Here is an 18,330-nt window from a genome sequence, read left to right as displayed (position 1 = left end):
AAGGTCATCATTGTTGATGAGTTGAAGATTTTAATCCTTGTATAGGCTTATTGGCTCGTCTGAGGAATCCTCAATCCTCAACCTCTTAATATTAAGCTGTTGGTGTTTAAAATCGTTGTGGTCTCTATCAGTTAAATCGGACTATGGTCATAGAGATATAATCTCACATTTTTTTGAGAAATCAAGGTTCATGAGTTGTAGGTTTTAATTTTTGTATCAAGTGATCTGATCTCTTCCTGCTATTGGTTCATCTGAGGAATCCTTAGTCCTCAAAATTAGTCAATACAAATAGTCTTTCAATAGATAGAGCTAATTGTCATGTGTATCCCTAAAAGGTGTGTTTAAAATCATTAATTATGAAATTTAAATTATTAGTAAGGTCAAGAGATAATCTCACTTGTGTTAGGGTTCTGAGAAATCATTGTTGAAGAGTTGTAAGTTTTTATCTTTGTATTTATCTGATCTCTTCCTGTCTATAAAATTGGCTTATATCTGAGGAATTCTTAATCCTCAAAATTGGTCAATACAAATAATCTCCTCTGAACAGATGGAGCTGTTGTCATGTTAAAATTTGTGATCTCCCCATAAAAAAAGATGTGTTTACAAATTAGTAATGTCATATAGTTTTATTTCATTTGTGTTAGGGTTCTGAGAAATCATTGGTTAATGAGTTGCAGTTTTTAATCTTTAGGGTTCTGAGAAGTTATGGTTGATTGATGAGTTGTAGGTTTGAATCTTTGTATCGTGTGTATCTGATCTCGTCCTGCTATTGGCTCACGAGGAATCCTTAATCCTCATAATTATTGGTCAATACAGTTAATATCCTCCTATGTTTTTAAAAACTTTGTGTTTTCCATCAGGTTAATTGAAGTAGGGTCATAGAAATAAAATCCATTTGTGTTAGGACTGATAAATCATGGTTGATGGGTTGTAGGTATCCTTGTGTCTTGTATATGCTGATCTCTCTGCCTACATGTATATTGGCTCGTTTGAGGAATTCTTAATCCTCATATCTGCATCAGGATTAATGGCCACAACCTTAATACACCTCCTAAGATAACTGATTTGACCCATTCTTATGTTTTATGACCTATGGACCATCTATGTATAAGGCTTAAGGACTCATGTACTTTTAATAAAGGCCTATGGACCCATATTTACTATCTTAAAAAGTTAAGTCCATGTTTTTTTTTTAATTCTTGGATTGTTATGGTGTAATAATGTTTACTGTGCATCTTGTTTAAAATATGGAAGTTGTGATGGCATTTTAATTGTTTTTTGCCTAGCTTCACTCATATCTGTCAATTTATTTGGTTACCTGGGCATTCATATCCTCAGCGCCGTTGGTAGATTACCTTGGTCATTGGTGTGTTTGAGGAATTCTTACTCCTCAATGTTGGCAAATGTACTAGCATCCACACACTGTGCCCTGTTTTTAGAACTTCACAAGGCTCACCTGAGAACTTCTTAACTGTCAGTGTGGGTCCGAACCCCAGTTCCTTAACAATAACTAAACAATTCATGTATTTGTAACTGTGGTGATAGTTTTGACTGGCAAATTATCTCAGTGTTAGTTTGCATCCTTGTTTTTCTTCCATTGGCTTATTTTGAGGAATTTTAGTCCTCAGTGTTTCAGCAAATATCATGAACCATTTCCTCAAAAGGAGGCAGCTTTTTATGCCATCCCCTTTTGCCATCACTGGCTTGGTATATACTTTTGGTAATTGCCAAAGATCAGTATCCCCACTTTGTATAAACATTGCTGTAAGAATTTTGAAAAGGATGTGAGTGAATGTTTAAAATGATAGATGAATTGATGGATGAATGTGATGATGGATTACTTACAAGATTTAAACTTAATTAATCTAGGTTAACAATAAAAAGTATCTTGTAACAATCATGAAACATAATAAACAACTTGAACAAAAACAATACAGTCATACATACCTACAAATAAACAGACCATCCAAAGCACCATTTCTTAGGAACTCTTCGATTCAAACATTTTCAAGGAGTACTTCATCAGTTGACATTGTCTTCATAATCAGCCATGCCAAGGCAGTTAAAGACTTCCAAGATATTTCTCAGGAATTGGAAATCCAAGAAACCACATCCGAGAATTGAATGCACTGCTCACTAACAATCACTGCCAATATGATTCTTTGGAACATTGTGAATCTACAATACTGTACGCATGGATTTAACAATAGAACTGAGTTCCCCTGCCCATGCAAGATTAGTGCTGCTGATTTTGGACTCTAAAAACAATGTGTTAGGTGTTTTCATAGTCATTTGAGTATTAGTGATTTGATTTTTGTTGTGCCTTTCACTTATGAAAAATATCAGTACTTTATCATTGTATTAAAAGATGAATGGATGTATTGAAATATTGAGCTAAATTTGGTGAACTCATTGAAGTGGAATACACAATTCTTTACAACTTATTCAAGGCAAGATGCTTTCCATCGGACAAACAACTTTTAATCTAATATTTAATTAAATGTTTAGGATGAAAAACCTCGAGATGTCAATATTTGTGCCAGTATGCTGACAATGTTACAGTGATAAGTCAGAATTAATGGAAAGTCTAAGTGAACTGAACACACTCAAGACATTTTTACAATTGGATCACCTTAATAGGAGGAAAAGCCAACTTTATCAAGATATGTGCCAGCAAATAAAATGAGTTGATGGAAAAAATGTGTCTATGGAAATGTCTATGGAAAAAATGTGTCTATGGAAATGTCTATGGAAAAAAAAGCATTCGATCATCAGTATTGAAAGTCTACACATGTCATGTTGTCAACCGCTTCATATAAACAAAAGGTGTTGTAGTGAATTAACACTGTAGGGAATCATCTAGCTACGAGTGCATTTGTGCCAGCATGACAATATTACAGTGGAAAATGCTTCTGTGGATTAATTGACAATAAATGAATAAAGAAGTCAGGAAAAACATTCTCACTGACTTGGACGTGCCAAGAGCAAGAAACAATTTATAAGCTTGAAGGAGAGAACAGTGACTGATACAAAACAAAACACAATGCAACATTCACAAACAATGGACACTCAGTCAAACAAAAACACACAAAACATGTCAACATCATTCAATTGCAACAATTACATATTTTAATTAATTGTTTAATTAATGTTAACTTAATCAATTAGTGTAACAAATTTTAAAGGAAGGATGAAGAATGGAGTGATTTAGATAGTGTGGGGATATTGGTTACCTTCCAATACCAAGTGTTTGAGCATGCACTGAGGAAAGTAATTGGCCTTTCCTCTTAAGTTCTCCTCATAGAATGTGGGTCATCCCCCCCCCCTCCCCCACCACCCACTTTCTTCTGTTCTGGTGGGTCATGTGTATCCCATTTTCTTCTGTTTCAACTGGTGGCCATCTCACTTTCTTCTCCGCAGCTGGTCATCTTGATCAATTTTGAACTGGTGGGCTGATGGTTATGTGGAATTGGCCCAAGGGGCCCATCAAGACATGGACCCATCTTTGAAGGCCTATTGACATACTATCTTGTCTTGTTGAACTAATGACTATATTGACTCATTTTAAGGCATATGGACCCATCTATACTTTGTATTAAGTCAATGGTCCAATCATTTAAGGTACATGGACCCATTTTAGTAGTGCTATGTACCATGTATAAAAAATATGGACCCATTTGTTAAGGCATGGACCTTTCTTCACCCGTGAAGGTCTATATGGACCCAATTTGTAAGGCATGGACCCATCTTTACTATAGGCCTACTATAAGGTCTATAATACGGACCCAAGGCATATGAACCCATCTTTACTATGTATTGTAGGCTTTAAAACGGACCCAGCAAAATCGACTTGTTATAATGCCCATGGACCATTCTTACTTGCCTATATGGACCCATATTTACTGTTTTAAGGCATACATGCAGGACCCATCTTCTTGACCAATCTGTACCTGTATTAAGGCCTTTGGACCCATTTTAAATCCCATGGACCCATCTTTACTGTATTGAATAGATTACTAATTTGTAGGGCCCACTATTGGCCTATCTTGTAAGACTTATAATGGACCCATTTGTACTTGTATTAAGACCTATGGACCGAATTTTAACTTGTAAAGGCGTATGAACCTATTTATTTAAGACATATGGATCCATCTTTACCATGTATTAAGGCCTACCGGTATTATGGACCCATCTTGTAAGGCCTATATATGGACCCATCTTTACTATGTTATGTAAGGTCTTGCCCTCGAAGGCTAAAGTTAAGGCCATAATTTTTCTTAATCGTCATTGTTTATGTTTAGTAAACTGTACATCTGGTTTGAAAACCATAGAAGTTGTGGTGAATTGGTTTACCCTTTTGTCTTATCTGTCACTTTCTTAGGCTTCCTTGGGATTTCTTACCCTCATTGCTGTTTGCCTTCCTTTACAGGAATTTTTAGTCCTCAATGTTGGCAAATGTCTTAAGATTCACACAGCGAACTTTACCTTAAAATGTACATAAGGGAACTTTTAATACGGTTCACATGTAACATAACATGTTGAACGTCATGGAGATATTTTATCAACCAATCTCAGCCTTTCTCAGAATTTCTTATTTTTCAAGATGAGGCTTGCTGGCCACAGCTATCCAGAGCTAGCTGTGAGACCCCTAGTTCTCTGTTAAACCATTGATGGAAACAGGAGCGGGGGCAGGAGGAAACTAACATTCGTAGATCAGCTGAATTAGAAGAATGCAACACAACAGGAAACAACTGAGCTTGGGACGCTGATCCTGGACCGGGATGCGTTGAAGATGACCATCAGAGTTTCCTGAGAAGGCATCGGCTGAAGACATCCTCTCGCTCAACTCACTATTTCTCAGTGTTGGCCAAAACTCCAACTTCTCCAACTGTTGTAATGTCGGTTTAATCTTGATCATCCATTTGTAACAGTGTTTCTTTTTTAAATTAACTTGTTAGTTTCCTTTTTCTTTCTTTCCATTGGCTTATTTGAGGAATTCGTAGTCCTCAGTGTTTAAGCCAATCTTAAAAACCCCTCATTCATCCAAAAAGTCCCACTTTGTATAACCTTGTGCCATCCCTTTCGGCAGGATACACTTTTGGTATTTGCCAAAGACCATCTTCACCTGGTGTAAAAATCACTATACAAGTGATTTTGAGAAGATGTGAATGAATGTTTAAAATGATTGATGAATTGCTGAATGAAAGTGATGATAGGGGATTACAACTTTTAGAAACTCAGTAATGGTTTAAAAAAAATTATAGGTTAAAATAAAAAACATCACGTAACAATCTTCAAACATCAGCATCTTGAACAAAAACAATACAGTCATACATACCTACAAATAAAAAGACAAATTCAAAGCACAAACTTAGGGACTGAGACTTCTTCGATTTGACCATTTTCGAGGACTACTTCTCCATTTGACATTGGCTTCATAATGAGCCATGCCAAGGCAATCAAAGACTTCAAGTTATTTTCTTTGGAATAGGAAATCCGGCCCAGCAACTGACATGTTACAGTGAAAGTCAGGATCAATAATGGAAAGTGGATGTGAACAGAACAAACTCAAGGCAGTTGTGACAAGTCCCCAACAAGGAAAGACCATCATCAAGTTTATCAAGATGTGCAACCATATAAAGTTTGTCTGTGGAAAAAATGTGTCTATGGAAATGTCTATGGAAAAAGAGAAGGATCAGTATTGAAAGTCAACACATGTACTCAACTGCTTCATGAAAAACTGCATCACATAGGAGGAAAATTATGTTTCACTAAATTTATCAAGCGTTGTGCCAGCACATGACAATTGTTACAATGGAAAATGTTTCTGTGGAAAGTGTGGATTGACAATAAATGAACAAAGGAGTCAGGAAAACATTAACACTGACTTGTGCCAAGATCAAGAAACAATAAACTTTAAGGAGAGAACAGTTACTGACACAAAACAAAACACAATGCAACATTCACAAAAAAGAGACACTCAGTCAAACAAAACAAATCATGTAAAAATTATTACAACAGTTACATATTAATTAACCAACTTAATCAATAATTGTAAACCAATTTTTAAAGGATGGATGATAAATGAAGTATGATGGAAATAGTGTGCGATATACTGATACCTTCATACACATTAATTTCAAAGCACCCTTGAAAGTAAGGGGGCATGTGTTACTTTCTCCTCATATAATAACTATAGTGGGTCACCCCCCCCCCCCCCCCCCCCACACCACATAACACACACGCACCAACCACCAACACTTTCTTCTCCTGGTGGGTCATCTACCTCAGAATCTTCTCTTTAACTGGTGGGGTCATTTTGCTCATTTTCTTCTCCATTAACTGGTGATCATCTTGATCAAATTTGAGCTGGTGAGGCGTCCCTTCCTTTCAGCACATTTTGTTGTTTGTGGAACTGGCTTCCGTTTGGACAACGATCAAACCATCTCCATTGAACCTTCCTTATAAACTGTATTACTTGTTCAACTTCTAAAGTTCTTACCAACTTTCGTATAAAATGGTGGATGAGTAGCAATGAGTATTGTACTTTCACACCATGGCCACCTCAGGGTGAAAGTACAATGAATGAATGAATTATGAAGAGGTAACTTGAGATTAACAGTTAATTAACTAACAAAACTAATAAGGTTAAAGAAATTGAATACAGTACAAAAAAAAACATACATACACAAAACAATAAAAACACAGCAAAAATACATTCGGACCATCAAACACTAAACCAAATAATAATGTTCATGTTCAGTGAACAAACAGAAATCAGTCACGAAGCAAGATTGCCCATCGAAACGCTTGTAATGACTCAAGAAACCGTAAGGACTGCTCATGTATTCCTACGCATCAAGTTAATTGCCAATGCCAGCAAGGACTTTTTAAGGAAATACAGTCTCAACACAGTCTCAACTCAAGAATGTGACATAAACTATTCCCATGGACATGGACACAACTGATCCTTCAAGAGGACATAAACGGTCTCAAGTTATTGCTCAAAATCAAGATTTGAAGTACGTCTTTGTAGGATAGATTTATCATTAATTGTAAACGACAACAGTGTGGAAAATATCAAAATCTTGTCTGTGTATTGTTCAGAATCAATCAATTTACCTTGTGGTTTATTACTTGATAATAATCATACTGTATTACACTTGGTGGATATTTTGTAATTGAAGAAAAAGAGGATCTGCATAAAGCAGTTGTTTTCCCCAATAATCATTTCTACCTCCCTATAGCCTACTGTGTAGGCCTATAGTTTAGAATCAGTCAATTTACCTTGTGGTCCATTACTTCATAATAATCATACTGTATTACACTTGGTGAAAAGAGGGTAACTGCATAAAGCAGTTCTGTTTTTCCCCTTATAATCATTTCTACCTATCCTATTGTGGTTTATGCATTAAATATTGACTTTTCACTCAGATTGATTAGCGCCCTCTATAGACCCAGGAAAAAATTCCCATTGAGTCCCATTGATATTTTGAATGGGATTCAATGGGATCCCATTGTTTCAATGGGATTCAATGGGATCCCCTGTGGATCCCATTAGATCCGGTTGAATATGTCCCAAATTCCACCTCAATCCCATTGTATCCCATTAATCCCATTCAAATTTTCAATGGGATCCCATTAAATCCCATTGATTTGTTTCAATGGGAATTTTTTCCTGGGGACACAACACACTTTTGTTTATGTTTTGATGAGGGCAATTGGGGGGGGGTGTCCATAAAGTTCTTTGATTTGTCAGGTTTGTCTTTTATTTAAATATAAGAGATTTTCAAATCAAAATAAATTGACAGTGATGAATTTTGAAATCAAATTTAAACAAATTGTAAGTAAAAACAAAAAGTAGACAGTTCTACCACCAAGTTGCTGAGGATATGATGACGACTCTCACCATTACACTCAAAGGTAATTAGATTGTTTTCCTTTTTAAAAATACCACCATACAAATTATTTCCCATTGTTTCTGCATTAAACCACTTTTATTCAAGACTCAAAATGATGCAGGCCTGTACATTCATGTAACTAATACCTAGCTATTTTACTCAGATTTAGGCCTACCTCTAAAAACAAAATTATTTTAGTTGATTCAAGGTAACACTACTTCATAAGTTCATTATGCAGGGTCACATGGTTATTAGCTTTTAGGTTCATGGTAAATAGCTTTTATTTTGTATTTTTAAAACAGAAAAAAAAATGCTTAAAGCTAGATGACAAGTGTAACCCATATTTCTGGTTAACATGATTTTAAATTAGGCTTATTGACTTTTCCCCCAAATATTTGTTGCCTATTTCCTTGATGTATAGGCCTCCATTTTGACTGTTAAAAAAAATAATAGTAAAATAAACAAAGGCCTAAAATAAGATTATTTTCCCATAGATGATAAGCACCATTGTACTTTTCTTTTAATTTATATGATTTAGAACTAGGCTAATGTCTATTTTTTAAATACCATGCCTTTTTCCTTGAAGTAGGCCTACATTTAATTGTTATTCAGGGGACCAATACAGAAAAAACGAGGGCCTAAAAATGAGATGACATAATTATTGTGCAACACCAAAAAATACACTTCTTTTTAATTATTGAAGTATGATGAGTCTATAACCCCATGTTCCAGGTTACAAATATGAATTTGAAGTTCGGGCATAATAATAGTGACTCCCTTTTTCAAAGTGTCATGTCTTTTTCCTTGAAGTAGGCCTAAATTTCACAGAATTTAATCAGATTTGGACGGAAACCAAGTGCATAGGCACTCAAATAAGATAATTTCCCCATAATGGGTTTTAGCACCAGAAATCATTTTCCTAGAATTAATAGGAAAGTGATGAAATTTTGCTTAGGCCTATCAATGGGATGTTTTCCCTCACAAATAAATGATCTAAACCTTTAATAATGTTAGTAGAATTGAATTACTTAGTATATACTGGTTCAGAATAATGCAAAACAGTAAAATTAGGCCTACCTACTATTAAGACAATGTTTAGAATATGAACTTATGAAACATTATACTGAAGACAAAACAATGTTTCTGCTAAGCTCAATGCGTGCAATTCTGTTTATATAGTGGTGTTAAAGTTTAGGCCTAATAAAATTGCAGTATTATTTATTTGTGTAAGCAATCGAACGACATGGAATACCCAACATATCTGGCTCATCTTTATTAACATTCTCAGAAGAACAATTTGACATCTCCAGTTACAAAAAAAGTCTTCTATTTTTTTTTTTTACAGAACTCACAGCCTTTATAAGTTCTAGTATCAAACACATTTCTGGCAATCGTGGCGAGGAATGGACGGCTATATGGGGAAATGGAGGAGGCCATTTAAAAAAGAAAACAAATCGGGATGAATCACAATTTTGTTTTTGTAGAAAAGATATGAACTTTTAACCTTTGCATTTTAGACACTGAATTTATGAAAAAAAAGTTGTACAAACTCTTCTACTCTTGAAAATTCAAGTCAGTTTTGTTGCCATTTTTACATGCTTTTCTTTTCACACGACACCTTGTTTCTTGTTACACATGTATACCAACACTTTTTTAGAATCTAATGTTTTATCTTTACATTTCAGGATTTTGTGGTTCATGAAACAAAGTCGAAAGACTCAATAAAACAAAAAAGGTGAAGTAGGCCTAATTAAACAGACAAAATTATGTTTAAATTATTTTGTTGTTGTCTATTTCAAGACATAAATCTTAAATAAAAACAAAATAATGCATTCGTTCACATCAAAATACATTTTGCCGGTCATTAAAAAAAAACTATGATTATTACTTTTTTATTACATCAACCTGAACTGCAACGAACAAACACTAAAATAATTGCTGTTTCCAAAGCAAAAAAATCTTGTTTCGTTTCGTGAGTGATCTGTTTACCGCCCTCTATTGATATTATTGTTTTTTCGCGAGGTCCGACCCGCCTCAACTGGTCCCCTGTCTGTCCCTCCCGCACCCCCGCTTAATATGACGTCAGATCGCCGGGTACCATTTGCACAATACCATCAATATTTACATCTGTGGCTATTTATTATGCATTAAGCACAATGGTTTCCGAAAGTTCGTGAGGAATTCCATGTGAATCACTCGAAAACGATTGCAATTCTTCAACGGAAGTGGGTGGTTAGTCACCCTCAAAAAGCTGTTCCGCTTTTGTAGTTGAACACACATTTGTCTGTTGTCGGTAACTTCGGTGTTGATGGATTTTTAGCGAGCACAATCGTCCCACGTCTGAAGGTAAAATCTACGGTCGTCGCATCAAAGTGTACGGCACAGACAGTGCTTTCCAAATCGCAGTGAAATCTTCGGTGTACACAAAAGGCAATGAACTGGACTTGACAATCGTTTCAAGTATTTGCAGGATTTATCAGTTTCCGTCGTCATCATGGCCTCAATGCGAAGTTTAGATGACATCGATCTGTCAAGTCTAAGGGTGAGTGTTTATTTAACATGACGTGTGATGTGTTTGAAGGTATTTTGTTTGATTGTACTTTTTGTAGTCATTTTTTTTCACTTTCACTCGGTCGGTTTGGTTGAAATGTTTTTCATGTTTTCCACTCACTTCTATCTGCATGCTCAGATTGTGGGTACTCTACACTGCTGTCTTATTTATTCAATGAATTGAAAGGGTAAACTGAGCAGTGAGTAAAGGGCCTTTGTGTTGAAGATCATGTACGTAAAAATAGTTATCCATGAATTGATGGCCATTATTTGGACATCTAGGCTAAATCAGTAGGCCCGCACTTACATACTACTAGCAAGTCCTAGAACTATGAGTATGACTTAATGAAGTTCGTTTCGCTAGCGATAGTGGAACAAACCTCATAGTTCTAGGAGTAGCCTGCACTATGGTCTTGGCAAAAATTTATGAATACACAAAAGTTGACACATTAATGATAATTATCAGATTATGTATTGTTAATGATTGTTAGTGTTACATCACATCAATATCCAATGTTGATCATTTGTTGGTTATTTATTAAATGTGGTCTAGATATTTCACTACAAAATGTGTCTTTGTGTACAGGATCATTCAAGTTTCATTAGAGAGAGAGAGGTTCATTAATTTTTTAAGAACAAACTATTTATGACAAATTGAAAAATACCATTAACAAAACAAAATACAAACTTGTACTTTGTTAATGGAAATTTGTGTTATTCTTTTATTGTTACGCTTTGAGTACAGAGTTTAAATACCAGTTTTCTTCTAAGTCTAATCCGTGAGAAAAATATGTTCCTGTGAAAAGTGTCAAAGCCAAGAAGACCCCCAAATCCCCATTGCTTATTTTGATTGCCTCAATTGAAATAAACATTCACCTAGGCTTACTGGCCTGGAATCCATTCACAAAATCCCTTACACAACATAACAGTTTCCTGTTTAGTGTTGTTTTAACCAATGAAATGTTCACATAAATGTATGGTTTGTTTATTTAAACCAGAGAATGGAAATTTTGTTCACTCAAAGCAATCCTAACATAAGACTGTGTAAAATCACTTTAAAACCATACTCTCTCTCTCCATGTAACAAAAATTAGCTTCGCACTTGGGTTGTTCTACTTGCGTAGAAATTTAAGACTTCCAGGCCTGGGTACATTTCAAGGAATGATTTCATCCAGCAAATTTGCATATAGCGATATCCTGAAACTATTGAATGCTAATTATTTTCTCTTAAATTATATTTTTAGGACGTGTAGCAAACTGATACAATGTGTAGCATTTGCTATTCATACAAAAAAAATCTCTCAGTGTAATTTGATCAACTGTGCATTTTAAAATAGCTTTAAGTGTAAACAAAATTATTATTCTCAACAATCTTATCAATTGTCACAGGACAATTAATTAAATTTGTGGTACATTCGTTTATATTGTTTTGTTGGGAGTAGACGTAAAGTACGGGTCGATCATTGGGCCATTTCCCATTTTAATGATCTGTTTTACAGACCGACTTTGTGCCAGTTTAGCTAGAGTGCAGCCAAAATCCTTCCATTTCATACATGGAGGTGTAAGTACTTGGATTAGGAATGCCTAGCCTTAGGAGAGCAGGACTGTAGTGCCTGGGTTAATCAAGACTTATTTGGCTTGTTTTATGATAAAATTTCAGGTAAAAAAGAAAGAAAAAAAATACGGTTTATAATTAAGAATTGTTGTTTATTATTTTTTACAATTCTAGGATCCAGCGGGGATCTTTGATTTAATGGAAGTTGTCGGCAATGGAACCTACGGACAAGTGTACAAGGTGAGCATGTATTGAATTTGATTGAAACCCTAAGTCCTGGTCAAAAACAATACATTTTAATTTCAGAGGGCAATGACTGAAGCCTATAGGCCTGGGTTATTTTGTTTTCTAATGAAATTAACTTTAAGTTTTATTTTGATCAGGGTCCATTGTCATACTCATGGCTCTGCTACCACGAAATTCTGCGCTTAGCCAGAGAGATTAAGGACACCCTGTTTTAAATTTTGACGTCCTGTTTTATCTGTCATTTACATTTTGTGTGAACAATCTGTACGTACCCACATTGGATGCTGGCCAAATGGTACATGTACTTTTAAAAACGCCAGAGGACCAGTCAAACTTCACTCCAACCAAGTGTACCGGCTGACTAGCTCCGTGTTAAATTGAAAAGCATCCATATTTTTAATATAATTTTAGTATAAAGTGAAAAGCAATAAAAGCTGGTGGACCATCACAAGCTAACTGGTCCTGCTAGCTGGTCACTGAAAAGGATGTAAACCATGGTGGTTTCGGGTTAAAGGGAAAAAAAAAAAATGTAGCTACAATTCCCAAATGATTACAATTGAAACTCCAGTTGACAATCTGTTTTGTAAAGTCATCCGACTTCTGGTTGAGTCTGTGTTTCTTTGTAAAGTCAGATACCATTGAGGTTTGGATTTGGGTCAGTAAATAAAAAGCAAACCGCCTTGATCGCTGTGTTGGAACACACACATTGTTCATGTTGTCATTACCAATAGTAAAGGCGTAATGACTGAGCAGGAAATCCAGTTTGACTCTACATGTATCTGGCACTCTATCACCAAAAATGGTCATTTCTTCATGGTTTGGAAAAAAAAAGATCACAGAGAAAAAAAAACCCTAAACACACAGAAACATGATTGAATTCCCCTGTGTGGAAATATTAGAAGAAGGATCAAAGTCCGGTCGAATAGGACACATTTGACAACCAGATGGAAGGTTAGTCTACACAAGTATGTAGCCTACACTGTGTTCCTACATTGAGAACACAGTGAACATGCAGATGTTGATGCTTCTTAACCAGGCAGTTTCTTTTCCCTTTTTCCTTTGGTCACTTTTCATCTCTTAGCCATGGTCTAGGAGTGAAGTCTATTTTGCCTGCCCCTTTAAAAAAAAACTACGAATTATGGAACTGAGCATTTAACTTTGTTAACAAAGTTAAACGTTCAGTTCCACTACAACATTTTACAACGTACGTGGACATGTATAGTAGTAACTGCAAATTTTGTTGGACAAGACCAACAATGAGGCAGGGCTCAGACTTAGTTGTCACTAAACTGTAAAATCAGTACACCATGTACATCAGTGTACAGTGACATTCTGTAAACATTATCTAATGAATTATCAGCCATTTGATATTATCAGGTTGAACCCAAGGCCAGTGAGTTTACATTGTATGCAAGTATAACCTCACTTGGTTTGTGTGGACTACACATTTTGAATACAGTATCAGGCACTCGGCAGGTCATACAAACAGAGCTGTATTGTGTCTGCCCATTATTGATGGGTTTACCAGTATGCCCATTGGGAGGGTACACTAGACTGAACCCTTTGTCCCCTTGAAACCAAATCTACAATCGCAATTGATAGAGACCACTGTGTACAAACTATATAAAAATTGCTGCATGGAAAATTTCAAGTTGCGGTGCTTTCTCTGGCTTTTAAAGTGTGAAAATCTTAGGGTTATTACCAGGTCTAGTAAAAGTGACAACTGTCCCCAATTGTAAGATTGCTTATTATGACAAATGAAAGTTTCATTGTGGGGATCCATTTTGATGTACACGTTCATGGTGCAAGTGACAGGACGGAGGTAGTGACAGTATGGTACATTGTATGACGCATCATATCACATTGGATTTATGGGAAAACATGGCGACGTGTTTTGAATCTGAAAGCCTATATTTTTTAGGCCTTGAGTTAATTTGCAACCCTGTAGGCTTACTTGATATGTGTACATTTTTTGCAAGTGTTACCTTACAGAGGCCCTTAAATATATTGTGTTGAGCACTGGGTAGGGCTTGAATTTTGTGGGAAACAAGATTGCTGGGAACATCGCAAGAATCTTCGGTGTATACTACAGGTGTAGGAACACTGAATCAGGGCTGTATGCTTCGTTTTTAAATGGGCAAGGGCACCAAGGCATTTTTTTCTTGGTATAGGGCACCCAATGATGAAATTGCAAATTTGTATTGGAGCATTTCGAGGGCACCAAGGCAATGACCAGGGGACACGGAGGCAATCGCCTTCGTTGCCTCCGTGAAGTATCAGGCCTGCGTGAATGTACCAAGTACAAGACATTACACTGTGTACAATCTTTTTTACACATGGATGGTACCAATGAAATGGTTTACTTGCACTACCAATTCTACACATAGTTTTAAAAACAGGATTGTACATTGTACTTGTTTGGGCTTAATGTCCCATTTAATTGAAGGACAAAGCAATTATCTTGCCCAAGGACACAAGTTACACTACAGCCTACATGTAACAGTAACACTACAGGGACTGGAGCCTGCTGATCAGAAACAAAATCAGAGCTACTGTTAGAGACCTTACATGTATATGTACCACTGAGTTGAATATCATTCAGTAACACCTCAAAGGGCAAGATGGGCTACTGGAGGTACATGTACTGTAGTTACATACTGTGAAGTATGGCAAGGGTACCCTTAGTTATAAAAAGCAAATATTTTGCATACATGTAGCATTGGTATCAATAATCAATGGTCATTGTCTGCACCACTCTATTGTTGCATCAGAAGAGTTGCTTACTGAACTACAATACACTGTACAATAGTGCCAAGGGTGCTTACTTCACATTTCAGCCGGAGTTGCCCGTCTTGCGCCTGTGGCACTACAGTCTACAGAATCTTTGGTTGTATTTTTGTACACAGCTGTAGTTGTAGCCTACATTGTACTATGTACCGAATGTTATAAATGTATCATGTACTACAGTATTAGTCTATTGACCCATTTCACCTGACGTCATCATCAGAAAAATCTTTAATGCACCATACTGGTGGGCAATTTCACTGTGCGTTTTTATATTATAACTCTATGCTGCGCGTTATGCGTTAATACACGTAAACCTAACTGCCCACCAACATGGTGAGCGTGGCATTAGTCGCCGCGTTTGATGCGCGTGCAAGGGGTCTACATGTACTACCACAAGGCCTGTATGCTTCGCTTTTAAAAAGGCAAGGGCATGAATTGCAGTAGGCATTTTCTCCTTGGAAAAGGGCACCCTATGAGAAGATTGTAATTTTCCACAGTCATTTCACAAGGGGGCATCCTCAGAGAATTGATGCCTCTGTGAAGCATAGTCCTGATCTGTACTGTACCTGAGTAATACTACATACACTGTGTACAATCTTCACACATCAGTTTATTAATGGGTAAAAACCAAAATTAATGTTCTTTATCCCCGATGCAAATTTACATACTGTACTGTGTACATGTTTACAGTATGGTAGGGCCTACCAAAATAATGGTAAGGTTAAGCTTGGGCGATATCGATTTATTTTAATCACGATATATTGCCGACAATATATCGCGATATTCGATATAATCACTATTAATTAAATTTGACATCATCAGTCTTCAAACTCCCAGTGAAAGTTGTAGAAGAGACAGTCATAGCATAAGAGAGGTGTTCTAATGACCTATTCTTCTGGTTTTACTCCAAACCTATGGGGTGCAAGATGTCTCAGCTAGGAAATACATCGCGATATTGCGATACTTAATCGATATCGCGATATATAGCGATATATCGATATCTCGATTAAAACCAAATCGATCCGATATCGAAATCGTTTCCAAATTAGTATCGCGATATTCGATAATATCGTGGTATCGCCCAAGCTTAGGTAAGGTGTACTGTTTAGTATTACTCAAAAGTTGTGTGGATATTTAGTGTGCGTGCTCCATGTAAAGGTTGGCAAAGTTCAAGATCATCAATTCCCTTTTCACACATGTTCCCGTTACTCGAACAGTATCCGCATTCAGGCAGGAATGATATTTAAACGGAAGTTAAGGGGAGTGCCTGGATTTCAATTACATATTACACACAGAAATATCGCAAGCTGATATCTATTTAGTATTCATTACCAGAAAAAGGAACTAGAAATGGTCTTTGCAGTGTACATTGTAATTGAAACCATGTTTTGGGGTGTGTTTTTAAAGGCGAATTGCCAACTGGGTAAAACTGCATGGCACATTCTGTTCCTATCTCTATTTAAATTGAACCTGTTCAAATGCATATACATGCCTACTCCAAAGGGTGCAATAAACAGCGGATTCAGGGGTCGATTTCACAAAGAGTTAGAACTAGTAAATTTGGACTAGTTAAAGGAACACGTTGCCTTGGATCGGTCGAGTTGGTCTTTGAAAAGCGTTTGTAACCGTTTTTTATAAAATGCATATGGGTAGAAAGTTGTTGTAAAAGTAGAATACAATGATCCACACAAACATGCCTCGAAATTGCGTGGTTTTCCTTTTACCTTGTCGACTAACACGTCGGCCATTTATGGGGGTCATAATTTTGACTCCCATAAATGGCCGACCAAGTTAGTTCGCACAGTAGAAGGAAAACCACGCAATTTCAAGGCAAACTTGTGTGGATCATTGTATTCTATTTTTAAAACGTCTTTCCAACCATATGCATTTAATAAAAAACGGTTACAAACGCTTTTGTTTTGACCAACTCGTCCGATCCAAGGCAACGTGTTCCTTTAATTAGGACTAGTAAATTAGGACTAGTCCTGGGAGATTTTGACATTTTAAGGCTAAAAAAAATAGTCATTGTAAGTTAGGACGAGTAAGTCGTCCTAACTCAGATAAGACTGGTCCTACTCTTTGTGAAATCCATCCCAGAACCACCAGCAGAGCAAGCCCCTTTGCTTTCACAAAGTGTCCTGGGTATTTTATGCTCACTACACTGTATGACTTCACAGTTTTACCATAGCAATGCCCCCTGAGGGTTCTTGGGAACCATAAATAGTCTGACTCCTTTTCGATGTGAGAAGAACCATAATTATAAATTTGCTAAACTTGCACACAGGAAAAAAAAAAAAAAAAAAAAAGAATTTTGTTCAAGATGCAGAAGAAATCTGCAGGGCGTTTTCCAAACTTCGGTTCCAGTCCGTGGTGAATGTTGAAGCAAAATGCACACTGCTCTAAACTTAATGGAGGAACCTGGACTCTGAGCCTGTGTTTGGAAAAGGCTTCTGTGCTGTTTTATTGCACTTAAGTTAGTTAACAGTTTGTGAATGGTTAGAGGTTTCTTTTTGAAAGCAAAAACAAGACTGGTCTGAAAGCAGACCTCGAACTTCCCTCTTGAAGGGGCACAGCATTTTTTCTCTCGTAAGGGGCACTCTGTTTGCAAAGGGCAGTGATAGGCACAGGGCACCACTGCTATTGCTGTGGGCCTACTGTGGGTGCTGTTGGTTTTATGCCTAGGCTTGTGAAAGTGTCTAATTGCTCCAGCAGACAAACAGATGGAAATACCAGATGTTACTAGTCAAGTGTGAACAAAATATCAGCAGTAACTTGCTGTGTGTTTGTCAAGTTGCAGACAAGGCTTTGTCCTGGTCTGCTAAATACAGCAATCACTGACAAGCCCACACTCCCAATTACTAACTGTGTGTGGACTGCTTGTGACAAGTGATGCTAAGTCTGCCATAAATGCTATTGTGTCGAGGTAGTGGACCATGTGGTGTTTCCAATTGTCTGATGGAAAACACTTTTCAAAATAGCCCACTGGGTGGTTTTTCTACAGACAAAATAAGTGTACGGACCAGTGTACTAGAACATGGTGTCTGTAGATTTGTGGTGTCACAGAGCACACGCACTGGTACAAATTATATAAATTTACATTCATAAATACCTCAGACAGTTTCGCTATTCCTATTGGTGGAGAGCGCATCATGTGGGTGTGTATAAACCTTTGTTTATGACCAGTAAATGAAACATGGGCGTGACACGCGAGTTTGCACCTGTTCTTATAAGACAGGTTCTTCATTCCTATTGGTCGAGAGCAACGGCTGAAACAATTGTGCCACATCACGC

General features: G+C 36.7%; 1 protein-coding gene across 4 annotated transcripts in view; it reads left to right on the top strand.

Annotated features, from left to right (window-relative positions):
• The first annotated feature begins 10,033 nt into the window (after positions 1-10,033).
• Positions 10,034-18,330, top strand: part of LOC139945579 (mitogen-activated protein kinase kinase kinase kinase 4-like) — a 60,746-nt gene continuing 52,449 nt past the window's right edge. For all 4 annotated transcript variants that reach the window (XM_071942975.1, XM_071942976.1, XM_071942973.1 and 1 more), the window contains exons 1-2: positions 10,034-10,443; positions 12,181-12,246. In XM_071942975.1, coding sequence (XP_071799076.1) covers positions 10,396-10,443; positions 12,181-12,246 — 114 coding nt within the window. In that variant the 5' untranslated portion in view covers positions 10,034-10,395. The remainder of the gene's footprint in view (positions 10,444-12,180; positions 12,247-18,330) is intronic.

This window comes from Asterias amurensis, chromosome 12, assembly GCF_032118995.1.
Source record: "Asterias amurensis chromosome 12, ASM3211899v1".
Taxonomy (NCBI): Eukaryota; Metazoa; Echinodermata; class Asteroidea; order Forcipulatida; family Asteriidae; genus Asterias; species Asterias amurensis.
This window is presented reverse-complemented; position numbering and strand designations above follow the sequence as displayed.